General features: G+C 38.3%; 1 protein-coding gene across 3 annotated transcripts in view; it reads left to right on the top strand.

Moving 5' to 3' along the window:
• Positions 1-24,811, top strand: part of PPEF1 (protein phosphatase with EF-hand domain 1) — a 123,217-nt gene that overhangs the window by 75,609 nt on the left and 22,797 nt on the right. For all 3 annotated transcript variants that reach the window (XM_072818342.1, XM_072818341.1, XM_072818340.1), the window contains 4 exons: positions 9,141-9,307; positions 12,142-12,178; positions 13,098-13,247; positions 17,277-17,426. In XM_072818342.1, coding sequence (XP_072674443.1) covers positions 9,141-9,307; positions 12,142-12,178; positions 13,098-13,247; positions 17,277-17,426 — 504 coding nt within the window. The remainder of the gene's footprint in view (positions 1-9,140; positions 9,308-12,141; positions 12,179-13,097; positions 13,248-17,276; positions 17,427-24,811) is intronic.

The following is a 24,811-nucleotide window of genomic DNA, read 5'->3' as shown; positions in this document are numbered from 1 at the left end:
CACCTTCAGACTAAGCTAGATGTTTTCAGCTATGATTCTATTTGCGTTTGAAATGAATGCTTTCCTCCGGTGTCACATTGTTAACCATGGCAGACCTTTGCTAAAAGGGGATCTCAACATTATATGGCTTCAAATACCATCAAGTGAAGCAATTTACATAGCATTAGTGAGGTTATATTTTTAGATTTTATTTTCTGAAAAGGTTAATTTTCATCAGCCACTTTTGCTTAATTAGAGTGACCAATGTGAAATACTTCATTCAGAGCTTTAATTAGCCTTGCTGAAATTCAAGATGCTTTTTCCCCATTGCATGGGAAGCATGAAACTTTGGATCAAGTATTGGCAAACTAGTTTGTTAAATTGATGCTGTGAGCAGAGACCTCCTGAAGCTGAAAGAGGTGCACATGGACAGAGAGAAGCTAATTAACTCTTCACACTGTGAGTGTCACACTAATGCTGTCCTTTGGAAGCCATGCCACCTGGTCTTCCTTCTCTTTCTCTTTTCCCTAATGCTCTCCACCCCCTATGCCCATGACTTTCCATTTGGGAATATCATTAAATATTTTCTGTTTTCTCTATCACTGATACACGTCACGCTGCCACAGTAGTCAATTCTTTTTCTTTGGAGATTAAGGCTGTATGTTGCAATCAGAGGAACAGATCCCTCAAATAGGGTTTGCAAAAGAAATAAAAATTAGAATAATATGGAGCTGTGGTCCAGAGGTTATTGTTTGATGTGCCTTGGGAAAATGTGCAAAAAAAAATGGCATAATGTCTAGATGTTTATCGTAAAAGTTCGTCAGTAGGAAATAGGTGAGAATATAGGGAAACATCTTGTTTTTGTCTCTATTCAAGTTAATTAATTGTGGCCTGCTATTTTTTCCCCCTTCAGGTCATCTGAATGCTGTTCAGAGTTGTAGTTACCCTGGGTTTTCTATATTTGTCAACCTCATTTCCATGTCATAGACAGTTTGTTGTATATCAGCTGCAGAATAAGCCAGAGAGTTTGGTTTGCTGGAACTGAGTGAAGGATGGGTTGTAACAGAAGTTTTTGCTTCTTTGAAGGAAACCCAATCAAATCTCAGTAGCCAGAAGCCTATGTACCCTAGAGACTTTATGTACAAGGACACTTAACTCCTCATCTTCTTATCTATTTTCTAGTTTTCTTATTATTCTAAGACAAAAATGTATTTGAAGTCATACTGTATCAAGTAATATGACTAATCCTGAACCAATAGGGCAGATCTGATATATTCAAATAAGTCTTGCCTGCTTTGAAGTGGCTGTTCTGAAAGGCTTAACTGTGATCAGGAGTTCAGTTATACATTTAAGACTCCTTTTAGAGTCACTTTCAGAGACCGTGACATATTATTCTATTGAATGGGCTTCATTATCACAAATCTTAGTCTTTTGACAACATGTGTCATTTTTTGAAAAGGTTAAAACTGACTAATAAGTGTGCTGTATAAGGTGGATGGCCTAGGTGACCATTACTATTTTGGCTTAAAATTAGGTTTGATTGAAGGAATTCATTATTCTTTGCCAGTGGTAGAGGTGAAATACCTATAAAGTTTGGTTTAACTGGCGGTGAGAAGTTCTAATACAAGAAGATTTGTCATCACAGTGGAAAACCTGTTTACTATCCAAATATAATTTTAAAATACTGAATGCTTCTTATATTTTTGATATTAAGGTTATGCTAGTTTCATGAAGTGAATTGAAAAGATTTTCATCTTTTTCTGTGGTTTGGAATAATTAAAGGCCTTGATTCTCAAACTTGACATTATAAATACCCAAGGAATTGTGGGGAAAAAATACTGATATGTGAGTCCTACTCCCAGAGACTCTGATGGATACCTAGGAACTTTTAAAAGCCCCTCACATGGGACGCCTGGGTGGCTCAGTGGTTGAGTGCCTCCTTTTGGCCCAGGGCGTGATCCTGGAGACCCACATTGGGCTCCCTGCATGGAGCCTGCTTCTTTCTCTGCCTGTGTCTCTGCCTCTCTCTCTCTGTCTGTCATTAATAAAGAAATAAAATATTTAAAAATAAAAAAGCCCCTCACATGATTCTGATATGCAGCCAAGGATGAGAATCATTGGTTTAAATAACATTAAAACTATTTGCTCCTGAAAATTGAGATAGAGTTCTGCTAGAAAGCCACAGGGAGATGTACTGTTCAAGGTTTCTACTTCTTTTGAATCAGTTCTGATAGTTTCTTATTTTTAGGGAAACCCTCCATTTCCCTAGACAGTAAAAGTACATTGCCATAGATGTTGATATTATATTGTTTTGCATATATATAATTATTTTATCTACTTCTCTGTGTCTTTATGTATTTTTTCCACTCTTTAATCTTACAGATTTTTAAATTTTTTAGAAAGATTTTGTTTATTTGAGAGAAAGCATGCACACACATGAGAGAGAGAGAGAGAGAGCACAGAGGGAGAAGATGCCATTGAGCCAGGATAGTTGGAGGCGACGATATGAAGAAAGACTCGAAGTCTCACTGAATTTTAACCTGAGGGACAGGGGGACCGAGACTCCGACTCACACTCAGACTTGGACCCCAAGGCTTTGTCTCCTTCAGGTTTTATTAAGAGAGCTAGCAGATTAGCTATAGGAATGATTAACTTTGGGAAGCAGAGAAAAACATGTTTACTTCAAAGGGTAAAAGAATAGTCTATTAACTCGAGGGGGAGTGGAAGAGCTATATCTGGAGAACACTGTAGTCAGGAGTCAATCAGTCAGGACCTCATGTATTCCCCAGTGTGGTTAGTACTAGGAGATTCAGTTCTCAGATAAGCTCTGCAGCTGGTTGCACACAAGAAGGACAAGCAGACCCCCTGCTGAACTAAGAGCCTGTGCGGGGCTGGATCCCAGGACTTTGAGATCATGACCTGAGCCAAAGGCAGACATTTAACTGACTGAGCCACCCAGGCACCCCAAATCTTTTTTTATATTTTAAAAAAAGATTTTATTTTATTATTATTTTTTTTTTAAGATTTTATTTATTCATGAGAGACACAGAGAGAGAGAGAGGCAGAGACACAGGCAGAGACACAGGCAGAGGGAGAAGCAGGCTCCATGTGGGGAGCCCGATGTGGGACTCAATCCCAGGTCTCCAGGATCACGCCCTGGGCTGAAGGCAGCGCCAAACCGCTGAGCCACCCAGGCTGCCTCCCAAAAGATTTTATTTTTAAGTAATCTCTACACTCAACGTGGGGCTCAAACTCACAACCGCGATATCAAGAGTCACATGGTCTACTGGTGAGCCAGTCAGGCACCCCTAATCTTACATATTTTTTAATTCTCTCTTTTATCACTTATTCTCAATCAGTCTCATGATGAGTTTATCAGTTTTATTGGTTCTTTCAAAGAATCATCTTTCAGATTTGTACATTTTTTTGGTTTGCTTTCTATTTCATTAATTTCAGTCTTTATCTTTATTTGATTGACTTTATTGTTCTTTTTCTAATTTCCTGAGATGAAGTCTTTCATGTGCATCTTGTCTAATAATAAAAGCATTTAAAGCTACACATCTTTTTTTTTTTTAAGATTTATTTATTTACTTGAGAGAGCAAGAGAGAACAAGTGGGAGGAGGGGCATGGGAAGAGAATCTCTAGTTGAACAGACCCCCCCCATTCAGCGGGATCTTGATGTAGCTCAATCTCATGACTCATAAGATCACATCCTGAGCTGAAACCAAGAGTTGGACGCTCCACTGACTGAGCCACCTAGGTGCCTCCCTATACATCTTTTCTAATTTTAGTTTTAATTGAGCCTTCTATCAAACTTGTAATTTTGCTTTTAATTTTCTCTTTGATTTAATGCTTATTAAGATGATAATTTCTAATTTCCAAGGATCTTAATTAAAGAAGCTAGAATTCTTTGAATCATATTTTTATTATTTATTTCAAACTTTATTGGATTATGATATGAGAATTTCATATCCTATGAAATGTCCATTATTTTGAATTTCTTCAGGATTTCTTTGAAATCAAGTACATGACTGATTCTCATAAAGTCTCCTTGGACATATGAAAAATTAATTGTACTCTATTTGTAGGATGTAAAGTTCTTTCTATATCTACCTATTAAATTAAGTTCATTGATTAATATTCAGTATTTCCACATATTTAGTTTCTGATACATCTGTCTAAATATGTATAGTATATATTTCTGTGTAACAAGTTACCCCAATACTTAGTGGTTTATTTATTTTATTTTATCTTTTTTTATTTTTATTTATTTATTTTTTTAACTTAGTGGTTTAAAACTAGAAACATTTAGTATCTCCCAGTTTCTGTGGGTCAGAAATTTGAGTGCAGCTTAGCTGAATGGTTTTGGCTTAGGGTCTCTCCTGAAGTGGCAGTCAAACTATTGACCAGAGCTGCAGTCATCTGAAAGGTTGACTGGGGCTCAAGGACCCATTTCCAAGATTGCTAACTCACCTGGCTGCAGGCTCAGCATTTCGGTTCCTCACTGGTTATTGGCAGAACAGCCACATGGGCCTCTCTATAGGGTACTTGGGTAGTCTCATGACATAGCAGCTGGCTTTCCCCAGAGCGAGGGATGCAGAAGAGAGAGCAGGCAGGAAGCTGCAGTGTCTCTTATGACTTAGTCTCCAAAGTTGCACATTATCACTCCTGCTTTTTTCTTTTTTTAATTCATTAGAAACAAATCACTAAATCCAACCCACATCTGAGAAGAGGCAAATTAGGCTTCACCTTTAAAGGGAGTGTCAAGAATTTGTAGTCATTATTTTGAACCAATAATTTAATCTGAATTTTGCATTTGTGTTGGTATTTTTAAAGTTTCTTCTTGCATCTATAGTAGTTAAATATATGAAGCAAAAACTTGTACTTTTGTTTATTGATTACAAGTTCATGAATTATATCTTCTTCATAAGTGTGTTTTATTATGTATGGTTGCTTTGTGATCATGTTTAGCACTTTTAATCTTAAATTCCACTGTCTAGTATCAATATTTACATTTTTGTTTTCTCTTTGTTGTATTTACCTTGTTTTCAACCTCTCTTTACCTATTTTTTAATGTGTATTTCTCACAAACTATGTATAACTGAGTTTTGTATTTTCATGTAGTCTAGTGATCTTGTTATTTTAATGGGAGAATTTACCCAATCACATATAGTATAACAACAGATATTTTTGAAAATTTTTCTTCTATTTTACTTTGCTTACTATTTACTTCACTTTGTTTCATCTTCTCCCTCTTCTTTTTGCTGTTTTGGTGAAGTTTTCTTTGGTGTTTTTACTGTGCGTTTCCATTCATTGGTGGTTCTCTTCCCATTCCTGACATTTCTGATAAGTAATGTATGTGTATATTTCACAAACAGCTATAACTTTATTCTTCCACCATTATCCTCTCTCTCCTGCAATAAGATAAATGTATTTATTTTCACACTTTCCATATATGTCCCCCATTGAGATGAAATTTGTGGAGAATTTGCTTTTCTCCCCTAACTTCCCCTATAAATTCTAGTTACTCCACGGGCCATATTTTTAGTTCTTGACCATTATTAGGTTTTTCTTCATAGTATGTCTCTTCTATTTCTAGAAGCCTTGCTTAGTACTTAAATACAAGTTCCACATTATCACTATTGATTTTTTTTAAAGATTTTATTTATTTATTCATGAAAGACACAGAGAGAGGCAGAAACATAGACAGAGGGAGAGGCAGGCTCCCCCTGGGGAGCCTGATGCCGGACTCCATCAATCCCAGGACCCTGGGATCATGACCTGAGCCAAAGGCAGATGCTCAACCAGTGAGCCACCCAGGTACCCCATCACTATTGATTTATATTTAAGTTTAATTATATATTGGAAGGTTCATTGTTCATTGTTCACATCTGTATTCTATATTCTTTCCTCTTGGGTCTTTCCCTAGCTGTTATTTCATTAGAATATTTTCTTGAGTGTTTTCCTCTATGAGGCATGAAGGTGCTACATTCTCTGAATGCACACTCCTTGAATGCAGGGACTTCGTGTTATTTATTTCTGTATTTCTAGCACCTAAAACTGTGTCTAGCATATAACAAGCATTCAATACGTGTTCATTGCTTTTGTGGTATTAGATCACTACATACTCACATATGTCTTTCTTTCACCCTGATGATCATCTATGTTGTTGCTGGTATTGGATCCTTTACATATCTGCAAATATTATCTATCACCCTAAGAAGTTAATGATGTTTTGGCCAATATAGAATTCTTGGTTCATCGGCCTTTTCTCTCTTTAATTTGTAGATTTATTAAACTATCTTCTACCTCCCACTACTGCATCTTAGAATTCTAATGCCAGGATGATTCTTTTCCCTTTGTAACTTGCTCTTTCTGTCTAGCAGTTTCTAAGACTTAGGTAATAGGGGTATTTTTCCACCTACCAATTGTGCATAGGATTCGGGAACTCTTTCGAACTTCAGGCTGAAGTCTCTTTTTAATCATAGAAATCTCCCTCTCTTATTTATGTAATTATTACCTCTTCTCCATCTGTTCCTTTTTCCTGATTCTGGAATGATTATTGGCATATTAGCTCTCTTGGCTCTGAACTCTAATTTCTTACTCATTCCTTATGATTTCCATCATTTTGCTTTATAATCTGTGTGAGAGATTTTTCATCTGTTTGCTCTTCCAGGTCAATAATGTATTTTCCAATCACTTTTTTAATTAGCTCTAATCTATTGCTATTTTAAATTTGAATAACACACTAAATGCCAAGAATTATTAATATTTTGTTCTTTATCTTATGGTCCTCTCATTTTTTAAATAAAATTGTCCTCCAATAATTCTACCTCATTAGGAGATAGAACTTTAGCAGATCTGATTGGTCTGCCTCTCTCTGTTTACTAGATCCCCTTGAATACTAGGTTATTTTCATTTTCTATTCTCTGCTTAAGCTAGATTAAGCCTCTCTATAAAGGCACAACAGTTGCTACTCCTACATCAAGAGTATGAGAGGAAGTCTCTATGTTCCTAGGTATCTCCAGATGCAAATGTTAGTTTTCTATTAGCTTCAGAAATAGAGAAGTAGTTCCCTACACTTCTAGTAAGATCCAGCTCCCTCTCCCCCAAACCAGGACCACACTCACGCTTTGAGTCAGGGTCTCCCCTTAATCAAGGGGTGCACAGATCTCCTCAGGCCTACTTCTTCCATGTTCTGACCCCAGAGCTCTCTACTGCTGCTCCTCTAGCCCCCTTCAGGCCTGGAATCCCAAGAAAGTCTATAGCCTCTAACATCCCTCAGATTCCTCTGGTTTACTCATCCCAGCCGGCTGAAGGCTGGGGGAAGGAAGAGTATCAGAGATGTGGAACCCTTCTTTATTTCTTTAAGTTTTGATAAGCAATAGGCTATATTTTGCAACTGGCTCACACTATTTAAGTCCAATGTGATAAAGTTACATGAATTAATGTCTAAGAAAATATAAAATAATGGGATCTTAAAATTAGAAAAAACATGGAGGTCATAATAAAATGAATTTTCTAATTTATATGGTGCTTCATGGTGTTCATGCAATTTTATACATACAGTCTCATTCGAGTTCCAAAATAGCCCTGTATGTTAAGTATGGAAGTTATTATCTCATGAACTACAGCTCATAAAGATTAAGTAATTTACCCAAGGACACATGGGTAATAGTGGAGCTGGACTAGCAAATAAGTCTTATATCTGGCCCACAACACTATACTACTGCTTGCTTGCTTGCTTGCTTGTTTGTTTCCAGTTGTCTTCAGAAAATGTTACATTGCATGATGATTTGTGGAATCTCTGGGTTATATGTTGCAACCTGTATTATATATTTTTTCAACTATTTCTACTATGTTGATATGAATAATTTAAAATATATATAATTACTAGAATGGTGAATATAAGATAATAAGATTTTCTTTTGTAGTTTGAAATCTAAAAAAGAATTTGAAAATAGTTTGAAAACGATTAATATAACATTTCTTGAAGGTAACTTTTTTGAAAGGGGACATACATTTGGATATAGGAGTGTTTAAATTTTTTTCTTTGTAATGTATTTTTTAAACATTTGAATTTATTTTACTATGCAATAAAAATGTACTTGACCATTCCCTACCAGGCATGATATGATATGCCTGGTGGGTCTGGCATGTTTGTTTTGTCTTAGAGTTTAGTAGTACACAAGTAAATGAATCAATAGCTGTTATAAAGACCAAACCTTTGTCCTGATTCCAATTCTTTTTTCCTACTATACTATATTTAAAAGTAATATCTCATACTCAGGAATGATAATCAAAATATTTAACAACTTATATGGCCTAGTCAGTAAGCAGTCACAATATCTGCCAGCTACCAACACCTGGTACAATTGTATCAGAGGGTACTGGTACTATATTAGCCCTGCTCACAGTCCCATGGTACCTTACACTTTGCTGGTTATTTTCATATCCATTCACTTGTTTGATCCAGGGATGGGGGTGGATATAGTGTCATCCCTTTTTTGTAAATTGATGGATTCACCACCCAAAGAAGTTAAATGTTGGGCCTCTTAGAATGAAAGACTTTTGGTGCTGGGTTCAGTGTTCTTGCTTGGGTGGACATTTCCTTCCTTTCGAGGGAGAAGGAAGAGATAAGGTTAGCTATTTTTTTTTTAAGATTTTATTTATTCACGAGAGACAGAGAGAGAGAAAGAGAGAGAGAGAGAGAGAGGCAGAGACACAGGCAGAGAGAGAAGCAGGCTCCATGCAGGAAGCTTGACATGGGACTGGATCCCAGGTCTCCAGGATCATGCCTTGGGTTGAAGGCGGCACTAAACTGCTGAGCCACCTGGGCTGCCCAAGTTAGCTATTTTTGATAGGACAAAAATCAGCCCCTTTCAGAGAAAACTCATAGTAGGTAATGAGTAGAATAAGCAATCACCATCCCCCCCACCCCCAATCTTCCTATCCAAGCTAATGTTTCACTTCCAAGGTCCCTTGCAGGAAATGCCTGCCCTGACAGAGTAAAACCAGCTCAAGTTAGTGAGCAGATTTTTCTCAGTGGAGGAACTGACTGAGCCTCTTTTCTCCATATCTGCAGGGACATGGAGTACAAAGCCTTACTTTTAAAAGTACATTCTTTTAACTGCTTGTTTTTCCCCCTCTCCTTCCGCAGAATGGTCTCCCCTCAGGGAGCAACACATATATTTTTAATGGTGATTTTGTAGATCGAGGAAAACATTCCATAGAGATCCTAATGATCCTGTTTGTGAGTTTTCTTGTCTACCCCAATGACCTGCACTTGAACAGAGGGAACCATGAAGATTTTATGATGAATCTGAGGTAACCTAGGCCTTTAGATTTCCTCTTTTTGTTTCTCATACTGAAAAATACTGCTATGTTTAATTCCTAGCAGAGAGTTAGAGGTGAGTGGAGAGAAGTGTGGATGAGGAGAATCTCAAAGGACATTTCAAGTCTTACCTCTGTTTACCAACTCAGTCTTCTTCCTATCTTTTCTTCCAGTTCTTTCCTTGTTTCTCCCTTCTATTATGTTCTTTCTCTTCCTCCCATGCCTCTCATCACAGGCCAAATTGTCTCCTGGGTGGATGTGTTAGGCCAGCTTTGGGGGTGTGGTAGGTTTTATGAGCAGGCTCAGATGAGATCATTCTGTTGCTACTCTTTTGGCTTGCCTCAGATGTTGTCTCAGAAACTAGTACTGTGTTTTTCACTGATGTGTGTATTTTTTACGACATAGTGATTGCTTCTGGCATAGCTGTTCATAAACATATTTGAGAACAGCTGTAACGTAGCATTTCAACTATCTGACTCACTGGAGATTTGAGGAATAAAGATTGGTTAAATGGTTTCCCAAATTTTGCTGAAAGGCACAGTCAATGATAAATGTTCCCCTTGCCCTTCTTTCTTCTTCCTTCACCCCTCCTTTACCAGTTTGCTCTAGGGCAGTAGAAGGCATGACGTGTCTCATGCTTTTAGTTCTAGGTTTTTGGGTGCCTTGATAAAGCTCAGCAACTGATTAGTTTTGTCTTTGGGCAGTTTCACTCCACCCCCGGCAAGAGTATAGACATTCAGTTCTAATTTTCAGGTATGGAAGTAGATGCTAAGACTATGATAAAAAAAATTCCAGACTGTTATCAGATGTCCCTTATATATAATGTGTAACTTAATACTTTTATTTTGGCATGCCACTTATCCTTTCATTTATTTAATTAGCCGATCATATTTATCTAATGTCTGTAATAGAATGAAGGAGACATGGCCCCTGCCCTCACAGAGTTTACATCTAGCAGGAAAGACTTATGTTGAACAGTGTTATGAGCTTATAAAGTGAGGACCTAACTTGTCTGGGGGGTAATAGAAGGTTCTCTCATAGAACTATGGTATTAGCCTGACACCTGAGAATGAATTAGGCAATTCAGGGAGGGCCATGGTGGTGGGTGAGAAATGGTATTCTACAGTGAGGGGACAACTTATGCAGAGCCTGAGACAAGACTTTTTAGATATGAAAGAATTTTAGGAGGGTAGAAGCACAGACTGAGGTACAGGTTGGTCCCTAATAGGGCTGGAGACATAAGAAATGGTTGGATCATGCAAAGGAATTTGGACTTTTTTCTAAGGACATCAAAAATAATCATAAAAGAGTATCATAAAATTTGTGTTTTAAAATGCAGCAGGAAGGAATATTTGAATGTGGGAGGCCAATTAGGAGGTAGTTAAAGAGATAGATGATGGATTCTCGCCTAGACCAAGGTGGTAGGGATGGAGATTCAAAGAAGTAGACAGATTCAAGAGGAATTTAGGCAATGATGGCTTAAAGCTTAGTAATGTGATATGGGGGACTTGAAAGAGGACAGAATCAAAGATAACCTCTAGGTTCCTGGCTTGAATTTGGGAGTACATTGGCATTGCTCACTGATATTGGGAACATGATAAGAGGAAAAGGTTGGGATGAGAGAATGGTAAAGTTCATTTTGAGGTAAGGTGATTTGAAGTGCTTTTTAGGTAGTTGAGTGTATGTGTCCAGAGCTCAGAAATACCGTGTGGCCTGCAGCATTGTCCTGCAATATTGGCACATAGATAGTACCCAAAGCCCTAGGCAAGGATGAGGTTGCCAAGAGAGAAAGGGAGGGGAGAAGAGGGCCTAGGACAGAATCTGAAGGAATGCCACCATTCAAGGCTAGGCAGAGAAAAACTTGCAAAGGAGATTTAGAATACCCAGAAAGATACAAGGAAAACCAAGAGGGTTTATTGTCACAGAATCCAAGAGAAGAAAAGTTTTCCAGAAGGATGATGTAGTCAACCATATTTAATGCTTCAGAGAGGGCAAGAAAGATGAAGACTGCAAGGTGCCCATTGGATTTAACAACATAGACATCTCTGGTGAGCACAGGACTGAATTAATCTCAGAAAACATAACATTACATTGTAGAAGCCTGACGTGATGTGATTTGCATGGAAACTTGGAATAAGTATTCTATATTCTGACTTCCCCATATTGGGCCTTAAGAATATGTGTTATTACCCTAAGGCAAGGAAAAGTAATAAAAAAAATTTCCATCGTTAAAGCTCCCTTAGTGATTGCTATTCAGGCATGAAAATTTCTGACTCTTTCTATTAAAATCTTGAATACTATTACATGAACTCTATCAGGGAGAGTATAAAGGGGCAACTTGTTGTCTTCTAGGCTTTTCTTTGTCTCTGTTCAGTCTCTTCCCCCATCACCCCTTCCCGCGCCTTCATTCATTTACTGTAAGATTTAGGATGTCTGAGAAATTCTATCTACATGAAAAGCATTCTCCCACACAGCTTCCCCCAGCTGCCACAGCACACTTCTCTGAGTACTTGCAGCATCCACACATCCTATACCTAGCACATATTTCTTAAGTTGCCTTGTAATTGTTTCATGAAAATTTATCTTCTTTCTCCAACTATACTATAAGCTCCTTCCGAGTAGGGATGATGTCATTGGCTGTTTTTGTTCTTTTCCATCATGCCTAGCAAAGAGTTGGGTAAGTAATAGTCAGTTTCAACTAAACTCTAGTTTCTTGAGTTCTTGATACTTGTGATAGTGAAATGTCAATGGTTCCTCTTTTGGCGTGACTCACGTTAAGTAGAAGTTATCAGCATTTAACTAGTTTAAATAATATTGTTTTTTTCAGGTATGGCTTCACAAAAGAAATTTTGCACAAATATAAGGTAAGAGTCATACTTTTTTTCTTAACGCATTCTTTTTGCTGTTTATGCTAGAACTACAAAAAAAGAGCCTTCAGGAAGAGTGATGGGTAAACTAGTCAGACTCCTTACATGTAAAATAAAAGCACAGCAGGAAGCCCTGGCTGTGATAGAGGCCTAATTTTCTTCCTGGACTAAACCAAGCCTTTTCATTGTGACTTTTGTGTAAGTTTTAGCACAGATAAAACATATTCTATTGTTTTAAAGGTACCCAGGATTTGTTTTATGGTAAGACATACAAATACAGAAATGACCATGGTAAAGGAAGAGATTTTTACTCACTGTGCCTTAGCACAGCACATCACACCGTGGGCCGCGGGAAGCACCAGGATTGGTCAGAAGGCAGAAGGAAAGAGGGGAAAATGTGGGCAAGAGCCTTTGTTTTGGTTTCTGTGGAGGCAGTGTAAGTAGTTTAGGATTGGCTAGTTTGAACAATTTCAGGAGCTCTCTGGGACATAAGGGCTGTCATTAGTTGTCTGGGTACCTGGCTGTGGGGTGATTAAGGCTAGGGAATGGTGGCCTGGCATGCCAAAGCCCGATAAAGGAGGTGGTTGGGAGTGTGGGCTCTGGATTGTTTCGTTTGCATGTGAAAGGCCCTCTCATCTGCATATGAAAGGCAAATCATCTATGATTTTTAGGAATTAGCTAGCCGTGGGAGGACAATCTCTCCTCCAGGGTCTGCAAGGCACCAAAATGTCAAAGTATCGAAAATATAGAATAAACAAACAGATAGACAAACATAGAATAAAAGAACAGCATTAATTCATGCTGATGGGTTAGTGACTCCATGCTGACTTCCTTTGTGTGGCATGAAAATTGTTGCTTTTTGTGATAAACTTGAATTTACCAGAAAAACAAAACTTACTCAAGTTTTTACTTACAGATACATGGGAAAAAAATCTTACAAATCTTGGAAGATGTCTATACCTGGCTCCCAATTGGTACAATCATTGACAGTGAAATCCTGGTCATCCATGGTGGTATATCAGAGTCCACAGACTTGAACTTACTCCACCGTATAGAAAGAAACAAAGTAAGAGGCGATATTTACATAAATCTTGTCTCAGAATTTTATGAGGGGATATAGCCCTCTTTTTTTTTTAAGATTTTATTTATTTATTCATGAGAGACACAGAGAGAGGCAGAGACTTAGGCAGAGGGAGAAGCAGACTCCATGCAGGGAGCCCAATGCAGAGTCTTGATCCCAGGACCCCGGGGATCATGACCTGAGCCAAAGGTAGACGCTCAACCGCTGAGCCACCCAGGCATCCCTAGTCCTCTTTCATTCATTATTTTGTATTCATTTGCATTTAGTTGTAACTGCAAAAGTTAGTACACATTTAAAGAAAACCTATGATTGCAAGATAAAGAACTGAATGGATAACCTCTAAATATGGAAAATAGACTTTTCACGATGAAAGTGGAAAATGAGGAAGTGTTGGCATTTCATATAGTTTCTAAAAGTGAAAGATCCTGATTTTTAAAAACTAAAATTTCTAATTAATATTGCAGTAAAATATCCATAACATAAAATTTACCACTTTAACCGTTTTTAAGTGTACAGTTCAGTGGCATTAAGTGCATTCACACTGTCATGCAGCCACCCCCACCATCCACCTCCAGAACTTTTCATCTTTGGGAAGAAACTCTACCCATTAAGCAACAACTCTCCACTCTCCCCTCTCCCTAGCCCCTGCTGACCACTATTCTACTTTCTGTCTCTGAATTTGACGACTTTGGGTGCCTCATATAGATGGAATCGTATAGCAATTTATTTCTGGATTGATATGTCTTCTCTTATACTCCAATGGCTCAGGGTATTTTGAGGGGGAAATAGTTTAAACTGAGAATCATATTGAATACAACAGAAGCAGAGCAAGAACCTGTATAGAATGGCTCAGGAAAGAGGCTGTGTGTGGCCTATAAAGCTCCCATACTTAGTAAGGGGCTCCTTTGGCTGGGCCTTGCAGAGTGACTGGAATTATCTTTCATCCGGTACCAGAGCCCAGCCAAAGCCCCCAGACCGGGGGCATAGGAGATCCCATGTGAGCACAAAGACCAATAGCAGCTCTGGAACCAGATGATCTCATACAGTCCTAGTGAGAAACCTGAGCCCTTACCCCTCAAGACTGATAGTCAACTTCCAACCAATCTTGGCAAGTAGAGTTTAGAGCTGGAAATCATTTTTTTTTTTAATTTTTATTTATTTATGATAGTCACACAGAGAGAGAGAGAGGCAGAGACATAGGCAGAGGGAGAAGCAGGCTCCATGCACCGGGAGCCTGACGTGGGATTCGATCCCGGGTCTCCAGGATCGCGCCCTGGGCCAAAGGCAGGCGCCAAACCGCTGCGCCACCCAGGGATCCCTGGAAATCATTTTGATACAGACAGAAATGTGACTCCTTTTCACCTCATCTCTGGAGCCCTTATATCTTTACATACATATGAAAGATGGTATTATTGCTAACTTTTCCTCCTTTTAATATCAGCTTAAATGTACCCTTCCTCTGGAAAGCCTTCCATGACCTCCAGACTAGATCAGGTCCCCTTATATGCTCTCACACTCCTTGTACAGGTCCTACATAACAGTTACCAGCACTGAGTAAAGAATTGGGGTACTGTTTACTATCCTCCCCTGCTTCTCTAATTCACTGCTTTAACTCCAGCATCTAAGATGTAGTAAATACTTCATCAGTGTTGGTTGGATACCTCCTAAGAGATTTAAGACCAAAGCAGGGAAGACCTAAGACAAAACTGGATAGAAACGTCTCTGCCTCTGTCTCTCTCTCTCTGTGTGACTATCATAAATAAAAAATAAATAAATAAATAAAGACGTTTATGTTTTAAAAAAAAAAAAAAAAAGAAAAAAAAAGAAACTTCTTTACAAGCCCTTTCCCAATTCTGTGGTGATCTTACATATCTCCTCCCCAACCTCACCCAACCATGACCATCTCTCCTGGCTTGCACCTGTTGTCCTGGTGTATTTATTAATAGTGCCTCCCTTTACTCTCAGAAATGCTCCAATTGCAATAAATTTTAAGGTCACCCTACCTTTAAGGCAGGGTGCTATGGCACCTTTTTCATGATATCAGCAAATAGTCAAGCCAGTAAAACATTTTGATCAACACAAGATAGTCAGTGTTAACAAAACAAGTGGATGTGATTCTAGCCAAGAGCAAGGGAACATGATGTTTTTGTCAGTCAAATATTGGCAAGCACATGGCAGGAACACTACACTCTACCATCACCCACCCTGTGACAACAGCACTAATCAGCCATGGCAGCCACTACCAATTGATCAGATTGAAAACTTTCCTTTTCTGAAGTGAGCCGGAGCACCCAGCCCTCTCTAGAGCTTTTTGAGACATTAAGAGCATGTCTTGGAGTGCCTGGGTAGCTCAGTCAGGTAAGCGTCTGACTCTTGGTCTCAGCCCAGGTCTTGATCTGTGTCCTGAGTTCAAGCCCCGTGTTGGGTTCCATGCTGGGCATGGAGCCTACTCAAAAAAAAAAAAAAAAATGCATGTCTCCAGAATGCCCATCACTATCTCTGTGGAGACCAAAAGGTGAGAGCCACCTTGACCTAGTAAACTCCACGAGGCTCTGTCATTGGACAGACACAGCCAGCTTTACTTTCTACTTCTGCCACTTCCTGGCTGGGTGACTGGGCAAGGTACTAAAGTTTTCTAAGCCTCAGTTTCTGCACCTGTGCATGAAAGCTAAAAATACTCACCATAATGAATTGTTAGGAGGTTTAAATATAATTACCTGGGTGGAGAAAACAGCAGAGAGTAAGCTCAGAACATGGAGCTCTCTCCTCCAACTCTTTCCTCTTTCCTGATACTTGGAACTAAAGTTTGAATTTTATTTTATTTTTAAAGCTTTTATTTATTTATTCATGAGAGACACACAGAGAGAGGTAGAGACACAGGCAGAGGGAGAAGCAGGTTCCCTGCAGGGAGCCTGAATCGGGACTCTGAGTATCACACCCCAAGCTGAAGGTAGGCACTCAACCAGTGAGTCACCCAGGCATCCCTGAAGTTTGAATTTTAGTCACCAAGACACCCCCTGGAGAGAAGTTTTTGGGCCAGGAATTTTCCCAGGAAACCTCAAATTTCACCCCTTTTGGGATCATCGTTCCACCTACTCAGAAGCCTGGTTTTAAAGATAGAAATTTGACTTGTGTACTTCTGTGTCTTCTCTCCCTCCCAGAGTGAAGTTAAATTGGTAGCACATATTTGTTGTATTAAATATAATTGAACTGTAGCAAAGGTTTAAGCCTTTGGAACTCTACCAAATGAAAAATAAAAGTAGATTTTCGAGGTGTCTAGGTGGCTCAGTTGGTTGGGTGTCTGCCTTCAGCTTGGGTCACGATCCCAGAGTCCCAGGGGCTCCCTACTCAGCAGGGGGTCTGCTCCTCCCTCTCCCTCTGCCTTCCTCCCTGCTTGCACTTGCCCTCTCAAGTAAGTAAGTAAATAAATAAAATAGAAGAAGATTTTCAAAAGAAAAAAAAAAAGATTTTCAAGTCCAATTTTATAACTTTCCCATTTTCTCCACTTTCCCATCCCTTAGGACCCTCTAAGTGTAGGGATGACCATGCTTCCTGGTTTATACCTGCTGTTATGGTATGATTGTTAATGGGGGCAGGGAGTGGGGTTGGAGGAACCTGATGACGACTTCCTTCTAGTTTCATTAAAGGCATTTTGTTTTGTTTTATTTATTTTAGTTTTTCATTAAAGACATTTTGTAAGGTTGGGGAGTTGTCATTGCAGAGGGAAAGAGAAGGAAGATTCTAGAAGATTAAGACTCTGATTTAGTATTATTTAAACTCTCCGGCAAGGGATGTGAGAATGGATGGCTGGCAGGGCTCCTAGGAGAAAATGGTGCTGTGGTACTTGAGGGGGAAGCTGGGCAAAGTATCCTGATCCCAAGTGGCCTTGAAAAACACGTGTTCTTCATCAGGTTGAGGCATGGCTACATGGACAGAGTGGCAACTGGCAGGGAAGTTTCTGCATGCAGCGCATGAAACATAAGAGTTTGGCTACAGTGTGAATTTGTTTTATAGATGAAATCTGTGCTGATGTCACCAATTCCCTTAAATGAAGACCACAATAATGACTTGAAGAAAAATAAGATAAATACAACTATTATACCTCGGGAAGTCAAAACAAATGGATCCCTTTCTGAACAGTTAACAAAGCATGAATGGGAGCAGGTAGGTAATCAGAGTGTTCACCAAAGTGGCAATGAACATGCAGCATAGATGATATTGTCCCTTATATACATAAAAAGTGACTTGCTTTTTTAAGCAGATCATACTCTTCTTTCTGAATTCATCACTATACTTTTAAGAGCTCCACTGAGATGTAATCCTTCATTTAAAGCATATAATTCAATGGTTTTGGTATATTCACAGTGTTGTATCACTCCCCATTCCCTCCCCAACCACCCGCTTCCCCAGACTTAGGCAACCACTAAACTACCTTTGGTCTTTACAGATTTCCCTATTCTAGACATGTTATGGAAATGGACCCATTCCGGGCAGCCCAGGTGGGTCAGTGGTTTAGCGCTGCCTTCAGCCAGGGTGTGATCCTGGAGTCCCAGGATCGAGTCCCACATCGGGCTCCCTGCATGGAGCCTGCTTCTCCCTCTGCCTGTGTCTCTGCCTCTCTCTCTCTCTCTCTCTCTTTCTCTCTCTGTGTCTCTCATGAATAAATAAATAAAATCTTTTTAAAAAAAAAGAAAGAAAAGAAATGGACCCATACCGTATGTGATCTTTTGTATCTGGCTTCTTTTCCTCAGCCCAATGTTTTGAGGTTCATCCATGTCGTGGGATGTATCAGAACTTTGTTTCTTTTTATTGCTAAATAATATTCTATTGTTTGGGTATACCACATTTTGTTTATTCATTTATCAGTGGGTAGACATTTGAGTTGTTTCTGCTTCTTTGCTATTATGAATGATGTTGCCATAAACATTCACATACAAGTTTTTCTGTGGACATATGTTCTCATTTCTCTTTGGTATATACCTAGGAGTGGAATTGCTTGGTTGTAAGATATTCTAAGCTGAACATTTTGAGAAACTTCCAAACTGTTTTCCCAAGTGGCTACACATTTTACATTTCTATTACCAATGTATGAAGGTTACAGTTTCTTCACATCCTCACTAAGAAATTGTCTCTCCTTTTGATTATGGCTATCCTGGTGGGTGTGAGGTGGAATCTCATTATGGTTTTGATTTGTTGTGGTTTTGGCATTTCTCTAATGATTAATGATGTTGAGCATCTTTTCATGTGCTAATTGGCCATCTGTATGTCTTTGGAGAAATATCTATTCAGATCCTTTGCTCATTTTAAAAACTGAGTTGATTATCTTTTTATTATTGCATTGTAAGAGTTCTTCATATATTCTATATATAAATTCCTTATCAGATATATTATTTGCAGATACATTGTTTCATATTCTGTGGGCTATCTTTTCCCTCTCTTGATGGTATTATTTGCAGCACAAAAGTTTTTAATTTTGATGAAATCTAATATCTATTTTTTTTCTTTTCTGCTTGTGCTTTTGGTGTTGTGTCTAAAAGTCATTGCCTAGGGATGCCTGGGTGGCTCAGCGGTTGAGCATCTGCCTTTGGCTCAGGGCCTGATCCCAGGTCCGGGGATAGAGTCCCCACATTGGGGCTCCCTGTGAGGAGCCTGCTCCTCCCTCTGTCTCTGCCTCTTTCTGTGTGTCTCTCATGAATACGTGAATAAAATCTTAAAAAAAAAAAAAAAAAGTCATTGCCTAACGCAAAGTCATGAGGATTTATTCCTATATTTTCTTCTAAGAATTTTATAGATTAAGCAGTTATATTTGGGTAATCCATTTTGAGTTAATTTTTGTGTATGGTGGGAGGTAGGGGTCTAGCTTTATTCTTTTACATGTGGATATCCAGTTATCCCAATATCATTTGTTTAAAAGACTATTCTCATTGAATTTTCTTGGCACTTTTATCAAAAATCAACTGACTATAAATATGAACGTTTATTTCTAGACTTTTTAAAAAGATTTTATTTATTTATTTGTCAGAAAGAGAGAGAGCACAAGTAGGGGGAGTGGAAGAGGGAAAAGTAGGCTCCCAGCTGAGCTAATGCTTCCCAACTGGTCCTATGAAGCCAGTCTTATGCTAATACCAAAGATATCACACACACACACACACACACACACACACACACACACACACACACACAAATACAGAACAGGGGATCCCTGGGTGGCTAAACGGTTAGGTGCCTGCCTTCTGCTCGGGGCGTGATCCTCTTCTGTTTTTTGGAGGAGTTTGTGAGGATTAATAATTTTTATTCGTATGTTTGATAGAATTCATCAGTGAAATGATCTGAGTCTGGGCTTTTCTTTGTAGGAATTTTAAAAATCACTAATTCAATCTTTTTTCTTGCTATAGTTTTATTTAGATTTTTTATTTCTTCTTGAGTAGTTTGTATCTCGGTAGTCCTGATAGTTTCTCTTCCTTGGAATTTGTTCATTTCATCTAATTTATCTAATTTGTTTACCTACAGTTGCCATATATATATAATATGTATATATATTGTGTGTATATGTATATATATATATATTTAAATATATAAAAAGTCAGTAGTGCAGTCTAATCTTTCATTCCTAATTTTAGTAATTTGAGTCTCTTTTTTTCTTAGTCTCACTAAGGTTTGTCAATTTTATTGATCTTTTCAAAGAACCGATTTTTGGTTTTATTGACTTCCTTTATTATTTTCTGTTCTCTCCTTCATTTACTTCTGCTCAAATTTTTATTATTTCCTTCTTTCTGCTTGTTTTAGATTTAGTTTGCTCTTCTTTTTCTAGTTTCCTAAGGTGAAAGGTAATGTCATTGATTTGAGATCTCTTGCCTTTTATAAGGAGGCTATACATTTCCCTGTAACTACTACTATAGCTCATCCTGTAAGTTTTGCTGTTGTGCTTTCATTTCCATTCATCTCAAAGTATTTTCTAATTTGCCTTGTGGTTTCTTCTTCAACCCATATATTATTTAGCAGCATGTTATTTAATTTCTGCATATTTGTGAATTTCTCATATTTCTTTCTTGCATTGATTTCTGCTTAAATTCAATTTTGGTTGGAGAACACACTTTATATGATTTAAATCCTTTTAAAACATAGTGAGGCTTTTTTAAATGGGCAGTGTATGGTCTATCTTAGAGAATGCTCCATGTTCTCTTAAGAAGAAAATGTATTCCATTCCAGCTGAATGGAATGTTTTATATATACATACATATGTGTATATATATATTTACACACACACATACACACACACATATATCTCTGTCTTTGAATATATTTATAATAGTTGCTTTGAAATCTTTGCTAAGTCAACATCTAATCCCCTCAAAGGCAATTTTTATTGCCTGCTTGTTTTTCCTGTGTATTTTTTTCTTTGCATGTCTTGTAACATTTTTGTTGAAAGCTGGGCATTTTAAGTAATATACTGTTGTTAGCCTTCAATTGCTAGCTGATTGTGCTATTGTTCTTAACAATGCCCTAGGGCTCACAAATAGCTCCCCGATCTGATCCCATTAAAGTCTAAAGTCAGTCTCTTCTGCAGGGGCAGGGTATGACAATCTTTGAGGCTTATTCTGGCCCTAGAGGGCTCTGCTCATCTGCCTCTTTCCCCTGATTTTGTCTGTGAAACTTTCATCCAGTCTACTTGAGCTAATAGTATCATAGAACCATCAGCTTTCTTCTAATTGCTTACTTCCAAGAAGCCTCTTGGTGATTTCTTTTTTTTTTTTTTTTTTTTTTTAAGATTTTATTTATTTATTTATTCATGAAAGACTGAGAGACAGAGAGAGAGAGAGCGCCAGAGACAAAGGCAGAGGGAGAAGCAGGCTCCATGCACCGGGAGCCCGATGTGGGATTCGATCCCGGGTCTCCAGGATCGCGCCCTGGGCCAAAGGCAGGCGCTAAACCGCTGCGCCACCCAGGGATCCCCCTCTTGGTGATTTCTTGACTCTGTACTCATACCTTGGCTGCTGAAAATGTTGACTAAAATGTGATTTCTGTTGTAAAATATCCTCTAATCAATGAGGAGAAAGACAGAGAGAGGTGGGGGGGGGTGGATAGAGAGGGAAGGAGAAGGGGTAGTAAGAGAGAAATAGAATTCATCAATGGCTTGTGCATCTAAAGTATTTAAAAATTAAGAAGGTACAAGAGACAACCTATAGCAAGTAGGAAAGGATGCCTCCTTAAATTCTGACATCCAAACTCCGAAGACCAAAGGTTAGAACAAGCACTGCTAGGGTTATGGTGAATAAAAAGGATGATGCCAAAGAGATCGGAGTTGCACAAAAAGAAAATTCTGGCCACTGGAAGCCTAGATAAGTTAGAATTCTAGAGAGATGGAGCCTTAAGAAGTGGGAGGAGGAGACTGGCAGTCATTATTCTGTACTAGAACTTCTCACCACCCAACAATAGAGATGAGGCATCTTGCAGACTCTGTGCACATGACTGGAGCTGACACAGGTAAAATGGACCAGAATCTCATTCCCAATATTTTAGTAATTTCAGTTGTATCCTTAATTTTCTTCTCTCAGTTGCTGGTACTAAGTGGGTATGCATACTTTAGTTAGCTAGAGTTGAAATTTCCAGATAAAACCAGATTTCATACTTTATTTCTCAATATCTATGAGCTATGTTATAATAAAGGTCATAGGCTCTTTATTTGTCCCATACTCACAGAAGTGCATCATTCTTGGCCGAGTGCTATAATTTAAGTTTTATTTTATCACTGGGATGTGGGGGATATATGTACTCATAGCTAAGTCACTGTATAGAGACAAGGGTGATATACCCTTCTTTTAGGACAGACTTGCAACAGGAAAACCAGAGAGGTTTAAAAAATAATTTGATGTTCAGCTCGAATGGATAAAGATGTGGTTTATGTATACAATGGAATATTACTCAGCTATTAGAAATGACAAATACCCACCATTTGCTTCAACGTGGATGGAACTGGAGGGTATTATGCTGAGTGAAGTAAGCCAGTCGGAGAAGGACAAACATTATATGTTCTCATTCATTTGGGGAATATAAATAATAGTGAAAGGGAATATAAGGGAAGGGGGAAGAAATGTGTGGGAAATATCAGAAAGGGAGACAGAACGTAAAGACTGCTAACTCTGGGAAACGAACTAGGGGTGGTAGAAGGGGAGGAGGGCGGGGGGTGGGAGTGAATGGGTGACGGGCACTGGGGGTTATTCTGTATGTTAGTAAATTGAACACCAATAAAAAATAAATTAAAAAAAATAATTTGAATAATTTATTTCCCGAGTGACTCCCTTCTCTTAATTCATTCATTTAACAAGTATTTATTGAACATCTGCTATGTGTCAGTCACTATTCTAGACTTTTGAGAATGCCAGTGACTAAAGATCTATTACCTCATGAAGCTTACATTCTAGAGGGAGGAGTTAAATAGTATAACAATAAGCAAGTAAATTATATAATATGTTAAGTGGAGAGTTCTATGGAAAAAAATTAAAACTAGAACAAGGTTATGAGTATCAGGAGAACTGGAGGTAGAGGACAGAATTGTAATTTTAAATAGGGTAGTCAGCCTCATTGTGCAGGCTCCCAAGAGGGCAATGGCTTGTTTGTAGTCACTTGGCTAGTCACTGAGTGATAGAGCAGGATGTGATGCCTGGTATGACTTTAATGTCCATGCTCCTTTTCTGAAGGGAAAGATGGCTTCAGAGTGATAGGGGGTCTCAAGAAGGAAATGAACTGCTCTAGTTTCTCCTCATCCAGTGAGGCAATGGGCAAACAAGGAGTAGGCCTCTAAAGCAATTTAGGTATTACTGGAAGGTTTGGGTTAAGCACAGCTTTTAAAACAACTTGTTCAAAAGCTGGAAGGAAGACACATGACTAAGGGAAAATACAAAGGAATAGTGAATCTATAGGATTAGTGTCTTAAAAGAGAAGCATTTAGATACACCTTTCAGAGCTATTAACTCTCCCACAAAGCATACTTTTGGGAACTGGATTATTTAGAGCTGCAGACAAGCACAGGGCACTTCTGCTGGATTTATTTTGGATTTGGAAGGTTTAAACGCTGAGACACAAATAGATTTTTGTTCACCAGGTCATGTAAAAACTGTCATTCAGTAAAACTTTTCCAATTTTTGATTAGAACATTTTCAGGAAGGAATGTTATAAATAACTATTCTTTCATGCACTTACCACTCACAAGGCCCTTGCTTTTCAGAGGAGAGGACGTTGTTGGAAGGAAAGAGACTGTCTTTGCTGAGGAATCTGTTTCTACAATGAATCTATATTATAACCACAGTCTGGGTAAACCTAGTCAAGTGACTGAATTCTAGACAGAAAGAAGAAATGCAAATTCATGGAATGGATAATTCTGAAGACATTCATTTCTATAAGACTCATACCCCCTTTGACTTTGAATCAAAGAAAAATGAATGTTAGATATATCTTTCTTATTTCATTGATGAGCCAACTTAAGCGCAAATAGGTTAAATGATTTGCCCAACATGACACAGGTGACACTTGAACTAACTCCTTGGTCAGTGCTTATTCTAGTCCAAGAGTCCATTATATATACATTTAATTTATATAAGTTTCAACTATATGTATATGGTAAAAAGAAAAGTATGTAAAAATTTATTTCCATAGAAGTTGTTTATCCCATTATATATTATCACATATATAAAATATTAACACATCCATATTATTGTATAGGATTGTATATACAAAATCACGTATAGTGTGCATTAAGGGTAATTTTGGCTATAAATGACTTGCATCTCATGTGAGAATTTAAAACTTAATCCCCTCCTTATAAAACACAATTCCTTGTGTTTCTGCCTTCATTATACTGAAGGTCAAATCAAGATGCCCAAACATGAATTCATAGTGTAAAAGCCAGATATGACAATGCAAATGTTGGTTTTGTCATAAACACCAACAAGATAAATGAGCTTCATTGTATTTGTTTGTAGGGTAGGATTGTGCCTATGTTGGAATTCAGTGGGGGAGAAAGGAAACCCTGGTCTGAATCTTCTTTGGGTGGTTTTCACTCTCACTGCAATCAAGCATCAAAAACTCTCCAGGTGTCTGGTTTGTGCCTGATGGAGTGTTGCCATAAGTTCGGACCAGGTGCTAAACATTCCAGAGTTCTCCTACCAGTTCTGTTCTTCTCTCCACCTCGCTGTCTTCTTCCTCACTTATTTCTAACTCCCCTTCAATACCAAACCTATAAATGAGTGCATTGTCCAGTTTACTGGGACAACCATTTCTGGTCCTCTTGTTAAGTCCCGACTTGGACCTGCTTGAATAACTGCAGAACTTAAAATGTATGATCCTTCAAGCCTGCAGAACAAAAACATGGAAAATACAGACTGTGAAAATCATAGTCTGTTAGAATTTTGAGATATTTTACAAGTCATCTGGCCCAAACCCCTGATTTTAAAGATCTGGAAACTGAGACCCAGGTTTTCTTGAGGCTGCACAGCTTTAGTGACAAAGCTAGTTTTTCTCACTACTGCTTAAACTCCTATAGGAGTTTAAAT

Source organism: Canis lupus, chromosome X, assembly GCF_048164855.1.
Source record: "Canis lupus baileyi chromosome X, mCanLup2.hap1, whole genome shotgun sequence".
Lineage (NCBI taxonomy): Eukaryota > Metazoa > Chordata > Mammalia > Carnivora > Canidae > Canis > Canis lupus.
The sequence above is the reverse complement of the archived record's forward strand: the minus strand, read 5'-3'. Positions and strand labels throughout refer to the sequence as shown.